Genomic DNA, 17,068 nt, shown 5'->3' with positions numbered 1-17,068 from the left:
AAGAATCATCTTTTTGTTTTTAATGTTTTTGATATAAAGTAACTTTTTTGGTGCTTACAGTGCACAAGAAAGAAGCAGCAGTGATTTAACCATGCTCTTTATTTTTTTAGGTATCACCAGGAACTTGACAACACCTCTTCTCTCCCCTGGCTCCCCAGTGTGCAAGGACACCACCTGCTACATCATATCTCAAAATCACTCAGTGCCTCTCTGCTTAATTGGTCCTAACCTTCCCTTTCATCTTCATCAGTGCAAAAACTATCCACACACCAGCAAGAGAGTAACTGAAGTTTTCAGCTGTTTGAGCAAAGTCAGACCAAAGCCAGTATTTCATTAAGTTTGGTGCCCTCAAATCCTCAGAGCTCTTCATCACTCCTCAGTGTTACTCAGTTTTCTCATCAAATCAGTCCATTAAAGAAATCTTTAAACAGCATTTAGCACCATTATGGCCTCCATCACCCAGTCATCCGAGCCTGAAATCCCAGACAACCACAAAGAGAGCTGGCTGGCTCTTCTTTCTGCTGCAGAAGCATATTGCCAAAAGTCTGGCTGCGACCTGGCCATACTCACAGCCTGTAAGAAGTTCCGGTCGGCGACTGGAGAAGGAGAAGTGGGGAGGAAGCGGGAGAGCAGCAACGCCTTTCCGAGGGAGTGTGATTTCTCTTATAACGTATGGGGTCAGGGATTTTTGGCTGAATCGGCACGCCGCTACATGGATGACATTGGTGTCCTGCACTCCACAACCATGCTAACAGCCCAAAAGCACACACGCCAAGCTGGAGGAGAGGGAGGAACCAAGCTGGTGGTTGACTTGACCTCTGACCCTGGAAACAGGGGGGTGAGTAAACTGTTTGTGTTAGTTAGCGCACTTGGGTATTGATTCAGAAAGTTCACAACTGGAATGTGTTTGATTCTCTGTTGTTGTTGCAGAGCTTAACAAGTGATGGCGGAGTGGGTGGAGTCAGTCCTAATGGACGACTGTACTCCCAAAGCTACCCGTCGATCTACAGCTCAGGAGCCGTTACCGGGCAGGGCGGCGGGCAGAACGGTACCGGAGAGAGGGAGCGTGAGATGAGCATGCTGGAGACTGAGAGAAGTCGACAGAGGTCTGGGATTGAGGATTTAGAAGAAGAGGGTGAGGATGAGGAAGAGGAGGAGGATATGGATGAGAGAAGACCCTATGGGAATGAAAGTGCTGGTGAGGAACAATACAGGAATCTGTTCCTGTGTCCCAACACGTTGACTTTAAGCTGTGTTTCACAGGCTTAAAGATGACCACTCAGTGTTTGTGTGTGGAAATTCCAATTCAAAAAGTAAAAGCAAAAGTCTATTGATTATTTCTGTTACATGTACTGTTCAGCTTGGGCTTTTAGCATGAGATTGGATGCACATAAAAAAGGTACGAATTGGAAATTAACTTTGTGGTTTTTCGCTAAAAGCCCCACCTGATTTAACTGTTTTTTTCTGCTGTTATGAATTTGCATTTACAGCTCCCATCACTGTAAGAATACATACAAGAATGTGTGCAAGAATGCATTCAAAAGCAAAAATAGGGGCTCTATACAGTCTGAGTAAAAACCCATGATTCAGTATTAGCAGAACCACGTTTGGCAGCAATAACTTGAAGTAATGTTTTTGTGTATGACTCAGTCACATCACTGTGGAGGAATTTTGGCCCATTCTTCTTTACAATGTTGCTTTAATTCACTGAGGTTTGTGCATTTGTTTATGCACAGCTGTCTTAAGGTCCCTCTTCAGCATTTCAATCAGCTTGAGGTCTGGACTTTGGCCCTTTGTGACACCTTGATTATTTTCTTTTTCAGTCATTCTATTCTAGATTTGCTGCTGTGCTTGGGATCATTGTCCTCTTGTCCTGTTGTAATTTCAACCAAGCTTTAGCTGCTGGACAGATGGGTCACATTTGCCTCTAGAATACACTTTGGTATACAGAGGAATTCACAAGCAACACAGTGACTACAAGGCACCCACGGTCCTGTGGCTGCAAAACAAGCCCAAATCATCACCCCTCCATCACCGTGCTTGGTAGTTGGTATGAGGCGTTTGTACTGAAATGCTGAGTTTGGTCTTCCCCATATGTGGTTCTGTGCATTATGAGGAAACATCTCCACTTTGGTCTATTCTGTCCAAAGAACATTGTTCCACGAGTCTTGTGGTTTGTTCAGATCAGGGTTATTATAGTTAAAGAAAACGAATGAAAACTGAAATTGAAAAAACATTGTCGTTAACTGAAATAAATAAAAACTATAATTAAAAGGAAAAAACAACAACTAACTAAAACTGTATTGTGAGTTTAAAAAAACTAATTAAAACTAACTGAAATTATAGATAAAATGCCCTTCCTTTTCTCGTTTGCCATTTTATTTAAAAGCCTTGTGGATTGATCATTTTTCTGCTCTCCGAGTTTAAGCTGGGAGCGCCGTCAGGCAGCTGTGTGTGTGCGTACGTGTGTATGCGTGCTCACAGCGCTGGTCCGAAAAGTAATGGCAGCAGTCTGACGAGAAAGCAGCAGAGTCCCATATGGAGTTCCTGTGACTAAGATGGCACAGATAGAAGCGATTGTCTTGTTGTGGATGATGAAATATGTGCGGAACACTGTCGGAAAAAACACCAACATCAAAGTTCACCTGAGAAGCGCACACAAGGCAGCAACTGAAACCGCTCTGAACCGACATAACCTGACGCACCTCTGGAGAAATGTGACTACTTGTCGGGTCCACACAGCCGCAACGTTGTTAACCTCTTCCATCCTTGTGCGTTTTCAGCTGCTTTATCAGTCAGAGAATAACAGTCAGGAATAATAATCAAAGTATCAATATAAGGACGCACAAATGTCAGCAAATTCCTGGAGGGAGACTGCTGAAACTATCGGAATAGACGTGAGGGAATGAAGAAAGTGAAAAAACAGGGACAAATATGTTTGCAGCCAAAAAATTGAGCACAAAGAGCGAGGACCAAAAAAAAAAAAAAAAATCAAAGTCCCATCGGTCACCGCACACGACCACAAGGTAATTAACACACACAATCCAGCTACACAATCATAAATGCGGACATGAGGTCGGCCATTTCTGTAGGTTGTGTACAGAGGCCACAAAGACCCTGCAAGCATCTAACCAAGCTAGCTCCAAAACAGAAGCAGCATCAGGTGGTGAGAACATCAGGATGCAGCTGGATTTGAGCTTTGACTCCTTCAAAGAGTTTGTTTTTGTCAAACACCACATGTAGGTGTTGTTAATCTACTGCCGAACTTTACAGTTTGGGGATGGCCCCTTCCTGTTCCAACATGACTGCACACCAGTGCACAAATCAGGACCATAAAGACACGGATAAGTGAGTTTGGTGTGGAAGAACTTGACTGGCCTGCACAGAGTCCTGACCTCAAACTGATAGAACACCTTTGGGATGAATTAGAGCAGCGACTGTGAGCCAGGCCTTCTCATCCAACATCAGTGTCTGACCTCACAAATGGTCAAAAATTCCTTGGGAAAGTCTTCCCAGAAGAACTGAAGCTGTTATAGCTGCAAAGGGTGGGCCGATATCATATTAAACCCTGTGGATTAAGAATGGGATGTCACTCGAGTTCATATGCATGTGAAGACAGACAAGAAAATACTTTTGGCAATCTAGTGTTCGTGTCAGCTGTGGTTGCTTCTTGCACAAATCTAAAATTTGAAAGCAAAGATCAATTTATATTTATATAACTTTTTACAAACTGTCTCTGTCATCCAAAAAAATGTACATAGTATGTGGTGGCATTGATTTGCTCATTTAGTCCTGCAGCCTTTGTGGCACCATTACTCTTCCTCCTCTGACTGTTTGATTGCTGGTTTTATGAACTTTCTGGCCATATTTTCCAGCCACACACACTCGAGATAATGAGGAGATTGCTTATTTAAGTTTTTGCTCTCTTCTGTGGTCAGTACAGAGCTTCCTTCACATTCTTGCTTTACTTTCTGAAACAAAAAGTATGTGTGCTGAAAAATGTTGGACGGTATTCTCCTGCAAAGGAAAAAAGGAAGAGCTTCTCGCAGCTGGAAAGAAATGAAAATAAATTTTGGCTGGTGCTGAAATGGCTCCAAAAAGATTAAAAAAGAAAGAGACTCTTGCTTTCTGTGTTTGAAGCTGAACTTTTAGTGATGTACAGTTTAATAGATGTATTATGTTTATTTTAATTCAAAATATCCCTTCTGCTTCAGGTGTTTTCTCTATGGATGAGGACTCTCTTTCTCGGGACTGTGAGCCTTTCTTTGAGTCTGATGGAGAGGAAGAGAGCACTGATGGTATGCTGAGTATCAAGCATTATATAAATATATTCTGTTAATATTTTATTCTGTTAATTAATTTTTTTTTTTTTATCTGTTTCAGGCTCCTTGAGTGAGGACGCCCCTCCGCCATCGCGCAGCATGGCTGTGGGTCAGGGTGCATATTCATCCCGTCAGTCGCACCCCATGGCATTGGCCCGCTCCCTTCCTGTATCTGTGCCTGTGTGGGGCTGCAGAGGAAGCAGAGCTGCTCAGGGAGACAGTAACAGTGGAGAACGGGTGAGCACATCTCATTTTACAAAAGGTCAGAGGTGCTGGATTGCACACTGAGACCAAATGATCTGACCTTCAGTATCATAAATAGAGATCAGCAAGCAGCCAGCCAGTCATTTACAACTCAAACCAACTATTTTTAACCCTCTACCCTCTTTTTACTGTGGATCACCTGTGTTCAGGTGAACACAGGTCAGTGGCTCTGACTACTGAACAATTAGGTAACTGGGAGAATCGTTACTACAAGCCTAAACAATTAAGCCTCAGTGTTGTAGTGCCACTGCAAGGCCAGTAGGGGTCGCACAATGTTATCTTGTGATGTTTAGGGCATTTTATTGGAATGAAAAAACATGGTTTGAATAATTAAAGAAAACGTCACTCAGTGCAATGCAGATATCTGTAGCAGGTCAACATTTTTAAGTGCAGTAGGAAAAAAAATGTGTCAGTTATGAATGTTTTAGTCAGTTAAAATTTGTTGGGGTAGATTTTCATCAGACAGTTTAAGAATGAATTAATCCTGAAAATAAACCCTGAAAAAAAGCTATTGTTTTTAGCTAGTTAAGCTAAAAACAATAATCTGCCTTCATGCCTGTTGGTCAGTCCATCCTGACATATTTCATGTTGTGTGAAGACTAAAAACAAACACACTTTTCGGTTCTCAGTACTGATGCACCCACTAACGGCCAAGACGGCACCATTGGCTCAAGTGACTGTAAGAGTGTTTATGGTCATGCTGGGCAAACGTTCTAGAAAGCCAAACAGCAGGAACATTAAAAAAAAGATTTGATAGTGATCAGTTTTAGGCCGAGGTCCCTGCTAACGGCTCCTTTTCCCTGTGTTTGTGTCTCAGTCGGGCTGCGCTGACCTGGAGCACATTGCTGCCAGTATGAAGGCCCTGCTGGCCCCCGGAGCCACCGATGGGACGGAAATGTTCGGGGCCCTGCCTCGACCTCGTCTCAACACAGGGGACTTCTCCCTCAAACACTGAGTGAAGCGGGAGAGAGAGGGTGTAGGGAGGGAAGGAAAGAGAGAGGGGCAAGTAGAGCGAGAGAGGGAATCAGAAGAAGGAAATGTGGGGGTGGGGGTGGGGGGGTGTGAGGACTGGATTTTCTGGCAAATGTGACGTACAGTATGTGAAACAGTGTAAAAGCTAGTACCTCCATTTATTTCTCACTAACCAAAATTAACGGCACATGCTTTGAGGAGTAACCTTCCTAAAGAAATGTGGTTATGAACACTAAACATTTCAACTATACACTACCCCCTCTCACACACACATACACACATACATACACACACACTCTCACCATACTAGCTACTACACATACCACAACACTACATTAAGATTGGACCTGCAGATGTTTGTGTAGTGACCCGCTGCACTGAACTAAAAGTCACTAAAACAGGGCGTGTGATGGTGTAACTGATGTTTTTGGGATCTTTGCCTTTTGGTCAGGTTACCTGTGAAGTGATGAGACTTTGGGGACGAGCTGCCTGAACCCAGTTCATCATAGATGCTGCTTCTTTGTGCTAAAGCTCCAGCAGACACTGCTTTGAGTGATATTAGCTTTATTATTATGATGATATTTTGATTTCTTTAAAAGAATGACACAAATTGATGCAGTTCTCGAGTCTGTTAAATGTTAAGGTGTAATCCAGAGACTGTTTTCTTAGTTTGGCTTAGTTTTGCACAAACAAAGGCTGAAAGCAAACCAGACACAAACTGGACTCACTTCAGAAATACACCCATCCACCTCACCAAAGCCAAAAATGAACATATCATTTCTCCATAGCTCCCTCTGCTGGTAAAGACGTGTTACTTCTTCACCAACAGAGGGAGCGTGGCCTGTAACCAGTCTATCCCTCCCTCCACTGCAGCATCCAGCTGTGCAGCATTTCTAGCTTTGTCAATAAACCAGGAAAGACAGCTACGCTGGCATTAGTTCCAGCTTAGAAGTGTTCAGGGGTGTTACTTTGACTGCTAGCATTATAGTGAAACCATTTGAATAAAGAGTTTGTTACTTTTGCAAAGTTATACTTGGAACTGTGAAACTGTACCCTTACATATGGTGTAAATTTTTATAAAAAAGTACTGTAGTTCTTTTCCCAGTTTCAGCATTGTTTGCAGCTTAAAACAGTTCCTGCCTCCAGTTTAGAGTCAGAGGAGGAAACCAGCACAGGTCTGAATTATTTGGCATAAGGGTTGCAGTGGTGGTTGAACTTAGTCACTTTACTATGCATGCAAAACCCAGTCGGCTTCCTCTTTGAATTGTTGCTTTTATGTTATGTTAGATAAACAAATTAGACACATGTTAATCAGTGAGCTTTAAAAGTGTTTTTTCCTACTTCAGAGAAAGCCAGGATAGCCCCCCACCCCCGCTATTTGCCCTCTGGGTCTAGGTTCATACCTAATACAGAGGCATTCATGCTTCAAAGAAGGGGAATCAGGAGAATTACAACTTTATAGCAAAACAATATATAACATATATCTAACATCCCCCCCAAAATAGTCTAAGATCTGCACAGTTTAAATTTGTGGGTTTAATTGCAGAAAGTGTTTGCATCTGTTGGTCATTAATCACAAAGAGGTCAGACTCAGCTGCAGGGCCTCGCCGTCATTTCGCTCAACATGCTAAAGTCACCACATTTTTTTTCCCTTTCCCTTCTGTATACTCCCATCATTTACCTGGTAAGATGACCAAGAGGCCTGCTGTTGCTCCCCAACTTCTAAGGGGTAGAAAGCAATGGGTGATTTAATATGAAGCTTGTGGCTTTAGATGATGTGAGCAGAGGACACCAGCACCTCCTCATAACATGCCTATTTTTACTTTTACTTTTGCCAATGAATGACTGATAGAACGATTGTAAATCAATACTGAGTTTAAGGAGATGGTATTGTGTTTTTGTCTGTTTTTGTCTGTTTGTTTTTTGCTCCTGATATGTTGTTAAAAAGATTGAATGAATGAGAAAAACACTGTGTGACAGGTGAAAGAATGAGAGAGAGGTGGAGTGGATCTGAAAAGAAAAAAATGTCCATCTTTGACATTTTGAAAACAAACAGATGTTCCGTTAACTAAGTTTATGTTTCAAATAAAGGAGCAGCACCAAGAGAAAACACTTCCTGTGTTCTTATTAAAGGCTTCTAGAGTATATCACCGCTCTGTTTGACTCACACAGGTGGTAACAGATGATCTCAATGTTATTACATAATAGGAGAGTTTATTGACTACATTTGGCACATATAAAACATCCAGACTGAAGTTAAAGCAGTCCAGCTCATGCAAAGTCCCGTGTGGGCTGAAACACATCAACATTTCCATTTTTCTTAATTTAAATAAAATATAGAGGAAATGGCCGTTATTTAATAAAACATTTGGGTGTGATGTGAAACCAATAAGCTTTCTTCATGCACTAGAAAAAGCAGATACAATTCCAGCACTTGTTCCCTAAACATCGCAAGCATCCCGTCTCCCTCATGACAGCGTTTTAAATTGACATTTTGACCCACCCTCCCTCTTCTCCGATTTGCTCACGCTCCTGCTGTGTCACTGATCCTTTTTCCGAAGAAGGCAGAATGAATTTGTGCCAATCCAGAACCCGGGGAAGATCTTCTCCTGGAGGTTTTCTTTGAATTTGTGAATCAGCCGCACCTCCTTCTCACCCTCTCCCTCCACAAGGAGGAACTTTATGATGCCGGCAGGCTGGTCAACATAGACCCCCATGGTGGTGGACGGAGGCAGCTCCATGTCCACGTTCTCCCCGTTGTGCCAGACTTGATAGCAGGAGCCGGACCAGCCGGTACCCCAGGAGCTTTTGTTCTCGCCGAGGCCACAGGGCCCATCCTGCACCTTCCGGGGTGAGCTCTCGCCGACCACCCCGATCACCACCCAGCCGTCATAGTCCACCTCCCAGTATCCTCGATAGCCCAGCAGCCCTTCCTTACACAGCACCTAAAGGTTGGATGAGGCACAGTAGTAATAGTGCACATAAACAGTTTTCCCAGCGACTGTGCTTCTAAACGTTTACATTTACTTGTTTTAAATGATGGTAGAGTGACTGTCCAACTCAGTGTGTTTTTTGCAAGTGTTTTAGATGGTGAACCGCAAACAGCCTGCTATCATACACAGTATGATGAACTGAAACTAGCTAAATGGGTAGGCGCTCGCCTTGCAGCCGGAAGGTTGCAGGTTCGAGCCCCTGTCCCTGCACTGCATTGTGTCCTTGGGCAAGACACTTAAACCACATCGCCTAACGGTAGCGCCGGTCTCTGGCTGCATGACCACAGATGCTCGTCTCTGGATGAGTGATCTGGAACAAACATTTCGTTGTGTGCCTTGTGCACACAATGACAATGAGTTGAATCTAACATTTAATATTAGATTTTAAGAAAATTAGTTATATGTAAGAATGATTTTTTTTTTCTCCTTCCTATTGTTTGATTTACTTCTTGCCCTTTGGGTGGGCCTTCATCTACCCAGAATGCCCACCGGATAATTGGGCCCCGCTGTAGGTGTTCTTATTAACTCCAAGCTTACCTGTGGTGAGTGGTCATATCTCTCGGGTCTGTGGGGATAAGGGCACACTGCATCTGATGTGCGAGCCACCTTAGAGCCGCCCTCTGAAATCCACAACAGTTTCTGTGCAGTTTTGTCATCCATAGAGAGGGGGATCCAGTCTGAGGGGAAAATCCAAACAAAAAGCAGGAGACTGGTGGCTGGTACGAAAATCATTCACAGTGACCTCAAATTTAGGAATTTCAAATCTCAAATTGTATCTCCAAGTTGAATTTGACCAAGAACGCATTTATTGGGGTAACTGATGACAGAACTCAGTCCTTCTCCCCAAACCTTTGGAGAGGTGTTCGTCATTATTCTCTGCTTCTCTTTGCTTTAGTTTTCTATGAAATACATCAGAGATGTTTTACAGAGTTCATGTCAAGTAACCAGATCTTATTTTCCACTTTTTTTTCTTGATTATGCAGGATCATTCCTGTTCTAGCAGGCTCCTGGAATCTGGGAGTCACCCTGTCAGCCAGTATTTTGGAACATCCATGGGCATCTTAGAGATGCCATGTCCCTCAAACCTTTGGCACTCTTGTAGCCCCATATCATCAAACTACCACCTCCCTGCTTCACTGTCAGCACTGTGATGCATTTACTGTGGAAGTCCTGGCCAGGTTCTTGCCAAACATGCAGGACCCCTTCGGAGCTGAACAGATTTATCTTGGTTTCATCTGACAAAAGAATGTTTCCTGCTATTTTGCTCTGAAGAGATTTTCTGTCACTGATGTTATGCAGCATCTTTTGCATTCCCTGAACTGCCACATAAACTCTTCCACTCCATTTCCATTGAAAACCCCTGTGCCACTGCTGTGAAGGACAGTGTTTGACTATAGGAACACAACTGCTGCTTTGGGTTACTTCTGAAGCTGTTTTTTCATTGTTACCAGTCTTCCTTTGTCCCATTTCACCTTGATGACCTCTCACTGTTACATGTTGCAATTCCTCTGTCAGTTCTTTTCCATGTGGAAACATCAAAGAGATGGACACAGAGACCATATGTCTAAAAATCTGGTGTCCCTTTATAGGGTAACATTATATCTATGTCAGTGCATTTAGGCTAGTTGGATATTATTGAGTGTCCTCAGTTTTGTTTCTGTGATTGCAGCTTTTCTAACTTGTATTTGTCTTTGGTGTGTTGAGTTTCTATTTTAAGGCCTGTGTAGCCTTATGAAAACAAACAATATGACAAGTGAGCCGTCAAAGACAGGCTGTGTTCGACTGACAGGTGAACTATGGACACTGTGCTTCTTATTTGTTGCCTTTAATGAAGAACATAGATTTATATATACATAAAAACCCTTTTAGGATGATTAATTTAACTTCATTCACTTAAAGCCTTAAAAAAAAAAAAAAAAAAAAAAAAAAGGCAAGAATTACCCTCTACAGTGGAAAGAGAAAGTATGAGTAGACAGTGTGACAAGCGTTTGATTTTACTATATGTTCCTGTAGAGGAATCCAACCATTTGTCCCGTTTTTCATCAGGTTCTCATTTATGCAGCCTGCATAAAACAACATAGTAAAAACTGTAGATGAGCTTTTTGCAGTCCACCTTCAGGACATTGTAGTTTCAGTTCTGCAGACTCACATCAACCGTGACAGTGGGTGTAGAGCAGGTCACCTACTGATCGGAAGGTTGGCTGCTCCGGCCTGCATGCCAAAGTATCTTTGGGCAAGATACTGAACCCCAAGTTGCTCTCCGATGCAAGCATTGGAGTATGAATGTGTGTGAATGTTAGACAGTAAGCACTTAGTTAATCATGGAAGTGCTTGTATGAATGGGTAAATGTAATCGTGTTGTATAAGTGCTTTGAGTGCTCAGAGTATAGGAGCGCTATATAAGAACTAGTCCATTTACATTATGAAGTGGCCAAGTGCAGTCAAAAGATTGCAAAAAACAGGTTTGATCGTGTTGAAGAAGTTTAACGTCTCAGCCGCTATTTCCAAGACTTCTTTCTTTCAGCATGATCGTTTTGTACATTAAGGTCCCAGTTGAGTCAAAAAGGAGGCGTGGTTTGTGGTGAGCCCACTGTGTGATTGACGCCTACGTGACCCAAGTTGAGGACACATCTGCGCAAATACAATATTATCCAAATAAATTCTTACGGTGTGGATCATACTATGCTGCTGTTCTGCTGACAACATCAGTAACCTGATTATGTGATCTAACAGCAACATGAGCGAATGAATCTCAGGGACGGAAAAGCTTAAAAAAGTTGGGTTACATGAGAATCGGCCCCATGCAGAGCGCTCTCCTGCAGGCTTTCTCAGAACCAGCTGCTTACCACATGGTGAGCAGTGCGTTTAGCAGTGTATGCGGCACTGTGGACTTCAGCAGACTTTTTAGAGCAGATCAGGAAAGTATTTATGTCTATTTGGCCTTTAAAAAAACAGTGCTTAATAATAATAATAATAAATAATAATAATAATAATAATATTTTATTATTATTATTATTATTATTAAAAACAATTATTGGTGCATGGTGCAACTTCTGTTGTGCATTGTATATTTATGAATATGCTGTTATAGCCTTGATTAAAAATGTACTTAGTGACTGGTTCTTTTACACATTTTAATCATTAATTGTCTTAATAGGTTTGCTCCATATTTCCTTTAAAAAAAAATCATAATTACCATTGTGTGGCTTTAATTAGCAATTTTTTTCTTTATGCTAGAGCTCCATTTTTTTAAGTGTCCGAAATAAAAAGCCTTACATTTCATGAAGTCAGCCCTGGTGGTTGGTTCGGGGATATTTGGCTCATAAGGCGGCGGTGTTACTGAAAAGAGAAGGATAGAATCCCGATAATCAATATTTTGCATGATACGTTTGTTGGTTTAATGCATGGACATCAACAGCTGCTGGTCGTTACCTTCTGTAGCGCTGCTGTTTTTTCTCCCTGGAAGAGAAAAAGATAGCCTCATGTCACTGCCATCTACTATAGTCACTGTATTTAGAGTCACAGGCTGTCCTCCAGAGATAATTTCTCACGTTGGCTTAGATGACAAAAAAACTGAGAGCTTGACACCCAGGGTGGCAGCGCCGGTTACTCTAAACCTTTTCATCTTCCTCTACAGGCTACACCTTCTTCGCAGCATCTGCCAGCACTGCTGCTGCAGTTAATCACCTGCTGCTCTCAACACACTGTAGATCACAGAGAGGTATGCGTGAAATGCCGGCTCAGCACTGATTCATGGAGTTCCCTCGTGCTTTTCAAGGTTCAGGTTTCAATGTATGGGACTCCACATACATTTGTTAAGGACACCGATCACAGCCACTGACGGCAGGAAGCTGATTCTAAGAATAAACTTTATGTATGATGCTTTTCCTTCACACTGCTGTGGGTGTGTTTGTCGTGTCGAAGGCTCTTCATTTGTCACACTCGTTTACCAAACGGTTGCATCCTGGTGTTCATCTGTGTTTAAAAAAATTCAATGAGAAAGCCTTAGCTTTTAAATTCATAAATAGAGTTTATAACGGTGTTCAAAGCTGTGGAGATTTTACACTGTACTTCATGATGAATGAAAAGTATTCATTCATCTGCCTTCACACGCATGTGAATGTGGGTGGCATCCCATAGACAATCCATAGGCTTTAATATGATATCAGCCCACCCTCTGCAGCTAAAACGGCTTCAACTCTTCTGGGAAGGCTTTCCACAGATTTAGGAGTGTTAATGGGAATTTTGGACCATTCTACCAGAAGTGCATTTGTGAGGTCAGACACTGATGCAGGGTGAGAAGGTCTGGCTCACAGTCTGCTCAAATTCATCTTAAATGTGTTCTATCAAGTTGAGGCCAGGACTCTGTGTAGGCCAGTCAAGGTCTTCCACACCACACTGGCTCATCCTTGTCTTTGTGCACTAATGGGACAGGAAGGGCTCCGTCAGATTGCCAGATTAAGTGGCGTGATTGTTTGTGATTCTGATTCGTGATTCTGGAGCGGTGTTCTTTACACCACTGCATCCAACGCTTTGCATGCAAGGCTTGGATGCAGCTGCTCTACCACTGAAACTCATTCCATGAAGCTCTCTACATACATGGTCTTGAGCTAATCTGAAGGCAACATGAAGTCTGGAGGTCTGTAGTGATTGACTCTGCAGAAAGTTTGTGACCTCTGTGCACTATGCTCCTCAGCATCCACTGACCCCACTCTGTGATTCCACAGGGCCTGTTGTTCCCAATCGCTTCCACTTTGTTATAATCCCACTAACAGTTGACTTGAATATTTAGTAGGTATGATCCTATCACAGTACCATGCTGGAATTTTTTGATTTACTTAAACTTAACCTCACCTAAATTAAGCTCAGCTTTCCCCCCACTCCTTCTTACACCATATCTGACTGTAACACACTGAAATATAGTTTTATGGCTGTCATGATAATGCCAAAAGCATTATTGTCATTGATATCTTTGTAAACTTTCATCTCCACTACAATTCATAATTTTGTTTAATAAAGATTTAAACAGTGTTTGGCTGTTTGGTTAGGACACGTTGATTTAAGGGTTGATTTTTGCTATCATAACAGTATAACTGGTTTCTTATAGTTTGCTTTGGTTCAGGCAGAGTGGAAGCAGAAGATCTCTGTATAAAATAATTTGAAAGTTGTGTTACTGAAGTTACTAAAGCTATGCGATATCAAAGATCTGCCAACCACAACATTACTTTTACAGTGTTGGATAATCAGTCAGTCCAGGTTGCACTGAATCCCTTTAAAAACAGGACTTCTGATGTTAACCGCAGCCCTGTGGGTTCCCCTGTGTCTGAAGAGGAGAATCCGGCACCTGTTTGAGCCTGAGGAAGTTCTCTGGCCTGCATCACACTGAGCTGGGGAGGATGCCAGCAGCATGACAACCAGAAGGACAAATTATGGCCTGGCATAACATCTGCAAACATCAGATATAATTGAGGGGGTGGCATTGCGTTCTCTGAAACGTGTTGGCTTGCAGTTATTTTAACTGTGGCTAACACACTGAGTAGGTTGGGTTTCTGGGCGGGGGTGGGGTGGGGGCACCGTTAAATCTGTTTGGTGTTTCCTTAAATGGGTAAAATAATGTGTAACATCGGGTGCTGTAATTAAAATCTAAATATATGGTGAGTTATTGTTTTGCTCATTATGCCAAGAACAATTACCTGACCAACATCACTAAGGCCAGAGAATTTGATAATTGGCTGGGCATGCAGACATTTTAATTAGACCCTACTAAGTAGTAGGATTCAGTTACAATGTTTGAGTTTGGATATTGTCCAGATGTCATTGTTGACTTCAGCCTGTCAGTTTACAATGCATGAGTTCAAGAGTTTTAACAGACTGATGCACGTACATAATGCTACACCACTGATGGATGGAGCAGACAGAGATTTGGCAGGACAAAGTGGGATATAGTGAAGGTCGTGAAGTCATCATTGGAAATTGTGGGAGCAGAAAGTCACTGGTGACAGATCACTTCATCAGTCTTTCTTCCCCTCCTCCTTTGAGTGCTTTCAGAAAGGAACAAAGCAGGTGAGATGGGGACACAGTACAAGAAAAGCCTTCACTCAGGTTTTTAGAAGAATTCGTATGGACAGACTAAAAGATGGACATTTAAAGAAATGGCACGCGGTCATTAAATTTATCCTCAAACATGATGTCTCTGGCATCTGTTTGAGGGGAATAAAGTGAACATCTCAGGTAACCTTGGAGTGAGATATCAAGCCAGCAGTAAATAAGTTGGGCTACTGGAAATATTCCAGATCTCCGGCTGCACCGTGGAGGTTAAACCTCTCTGGATGCCTGTCCGCACTCAGCAGGATGAAGAGGAAACAGATTCCCCAAAAGATTGATAACTTGGCACAACAGTAGTAGAGACATAGAGGGCATAGAATGAGGTGTGTGGGATAAAAATATTTAAGGGCAATGAAAGCATAAAAAGAGACACCTAATGATTGAGCTGTAGGGAGTAATGGATGGATATCTGGAGGAAGCTATTTCTCAGGAAGAGTTTCAGCAAGCTGACAGTTTTAAAAAGAGGAAAGACTTTTCCCCGGCGGACTTTAGTTAAAATTCAAGTGTGCTCCTGCACAGCGCTCAAGCTCAGCTCAGTTCAGCTGGAAAGGTCAACAGTGGCCCTACCAATGTTTCACAAGAAGTGTTTGTTTTGGAATGTCACGAGGTGGACCCCTCCCCCCCCAGATTCCCCTCTCAGTGGGACAGAGCTATCTGCACAGATCAGATTCAGAACATCCCACTGAGACAGCAAGATCAGAAGATAGTGAGATGAGGTGGCGGGAGATCCAGGATCATCCCTCTAGTTCATGTCAAGTGTCAAGACTTCCTGGCTGGAGGCCCAATGGACGATGAGTGCGCATGTAAGATGGAGATTGGAAGGGCACAGAGTACACGGAAAATGACTGAAGGATTTTGGGAAAAGGAAGGAATCAAGAGTAAAGGCCTTTCAAAGGGCCGAAACAAGTGGAAGAGGGCCTGATATGTGTGCTCCAAGAACAAATTTCCATTCTGAATCATTTAATTATGTTTAGAGTTTTTTTATGCATCAAAAATTTGCTAATCACATTAGTTAGTTAGACTTGCCATATTACACTTGCATTCATGTACTTTATGGTGACAAATTAAACTTTTAATGGTACTAATTTCTCCAGGAGATGACAAACTGCAGAAGCCGGGGCTACTGTATGCTACATAAAGGCAAAATCAAACAGCCATAAATAACACTGAGATGAGCTTTTGCATTTTGGTGCTTGAATTATTGCGCAGCATTTCACACTTCATTACTGTGGCAGCCAGAGGAGGGATTAGCAACAATTGAGGATGAAGGAGGAGGGAGAGGGGGCGGCTTGGGTTATGTAAGCTATTATGGAATGGGAAACACTGAGAAAAATCCAAAAGAAGGAGGTGGAAAATGGAAGATCTTATATGAAGTATCTTCTTCTATTAGGATGAGAGAGAGAGAATGAGGCAATGCGAGCACGTTGGGACAGGTGTGCCACGTTGCTTAGGGACAGAAACAAGAAAGACAGACAGAAATATGAGCACTGAAACTGCAGGCGAGGCTGTGACATTGAAGGGAATTAGAGAAGAAGAAACCATCACCACCCGGTGAGAGGCTCTTTTTTGACATGATTAACGGACCAGAATAAACTGGCACAATCCAAGGTGAGGAAGGATATTTGGCTCCCAGCTTACATCCAGGGATGGTCAGCATGAGGTAACCCAACAACATCAAATAAACAACATATAAAACACATAATAAATCAGTAATAAAACACTGTGGCAGCTTGTAATTAAAATTTTTACCCTCTTGAGCAGCGTCAAGGTTTGAACCAAGTAATAAAATAATGCCTCACTGGGCGCTCGTTATTGCAAGACAACTGCTTCAATCTAAACGACCGCAAAATCAGAGCAAGAGAGAGAAATGAAAGAAAATTATGGTTTCATTGGTTGGTTTAATGAATTCTGAAAATTTTATTCATGATCATTTTATTTATTATTACTGAAAATTGTATGAATAATTTACTTTAAAACACCAAGGGAAAAAGAGAACAAATAAAAAACCTAAAGGGCCACATGGTTAAAATTACTGAGCAAATATTACAAACATACATCACAGAATCCCCCCAAAGCACTTGGAATATTAAAAACATATTTGATATTAAAATGCACCACTTGTGCTATGTAAGAAATATTGATTACAACACAAAGTTTAAATGACATGAATGTCATTTTGATGTCCTTATCCCCATAAAGACTCAGGTGAGAGGGATTTCTTACCTGCTTTCTTGGGCACGGGCATGATTCTCGTGGTGCTCACAGCGCCGTTTGACATCAGTTGGGGAAGTCCAGTGACAGTGCCTGTGTGTCTCTGGAGGGTCACTCTTATTAACTTCCAAATCAGCGGGGAGGGGAGGTGCATGCGTTTAGGTTGGATGTACCGGCTACCCAAAGGGATGGCCCTGTCAC

At 42.3% G+C, this 17,068-nt stretch overlaps 2 protein-coding genes across 3 annotated transcripts in view; one reads left to right on the top strand and one right to left on the bottom strand.

The window, feature by feature from the left end:
• akt1s1 (AKT1 substrate 1 (proline-rich)) overlaps nucleotides 1–7,668 on the top strand; it is a 9,022-nt gene extending 1,354 nt beyond the window's left edge. Inside the window, exons 2-6 of one of the 2 annotated variants that reach the window (XM_030735852.1) lie at nucleotides 111–838; nucleotides 931–1,135; nucleotides 4,215–4,298; nucleotides 4,384–4,559; nucleotides 5,404–7,668. In XM_030735852.1, coding sequence (XP_030591712.1) covers nucleotides 446–838; nucleotides 931–1,135; nucleotides 4,215–4,298; nucleotides 4,384–4,559; nucleotides 5,404–5,541 — 996 coding nt within the window. In that variant the 5' untranslated portion in view covers nucleotides 111–445 and the 3' untranslated portion in view covers nucleotides 5,542–7,668. Of the gene's footprint in view, nucleotides 1–110; nucleotides 839–930; nucleotides 1,199–4,214; nucleotides 4,299–4,383; nucleotides 4,560–5,403 lie in introns of both variants that reach the window. The other variant, XM_030735850.1, reaches the window with a different exon arrangement.
• A 415-nt stretch (nucleotides 7,669–8,083) lies between these two features.
• On the bottom strand, nucleotides 8,084–16,963 carry LOC115785300 (tripartite motif-containing protein 16). The gene is made up of 5 exons (XM_030736855.1): nucleotides 16,880–16,963; nucleotides 11,984–12,010; nucleotides 11,828–11,890; nucleotides 9,089–9,228; nucleotides 8,084–8,503 (listed from the first exon to the last, which is right to left on the bottom strand). The coding sequence occupies exons 1-5, from the start codon at nucleotides 16,932–16,934 to the stop codon at nucleotides 8,099–8,101; spliced, it is 690 nt and encodes a 229-aa protein (XP_030592715.1). The 5' UTR covers nucleotides 16,935–16,963; the 3' UTR covers nucleotides 8,084–8,098.
• Nucleotides 16,964–17,068: the final 105 nt, after the last annotated feature.

Source organism: Archocentrus centrarchus, chromosome 8 (assembly GCF_007364275.1).
Source record: "Archocentrus centrarchus isolate MPI-CPG fArcCen1 chromosome 8, fArcCen1, whole genome shotgun sequence".
NCBI classification, from domain to species: Eukaryota; Metazoa; Chordata; class Actinopteri; order Cichliformes; family Cichlidae; genus Archocentrus; species Archocentrus centrarchus.
Note: the sequence above shows the minus strand (reverse complement) of the source record. Positions and strands in the feature narration are given on the sequence as shown.

What these genes read in the sequence shown, in the direction of transcription:
- LOC115785300 (XM_030736855.1), bottom strand. Translation starts at nt 16,934, where the DNA reads ATGTCAAACGGCGCTGTGAGCACCACGAGAATCATGCCCGTGCCCAAG. An exon ending in AAACAGCAGCGCTACAGAAG is followed by an intron (nt 11,891 to 11,983) that starts GTAACGACCAGC and finishes TTCTCTTTTCAG; the next exon opens with TAACACCGCCGCCTTATGAG. An exon ending in GATATGACCACTCACCACAG is followed by an intron (nt 8,504 to 9,088) that starts GTAAGCTTGGAG and finishes TCCAACCTTTAG; the next exon opens with GTGCTGTGTAAGGAAGGGCT.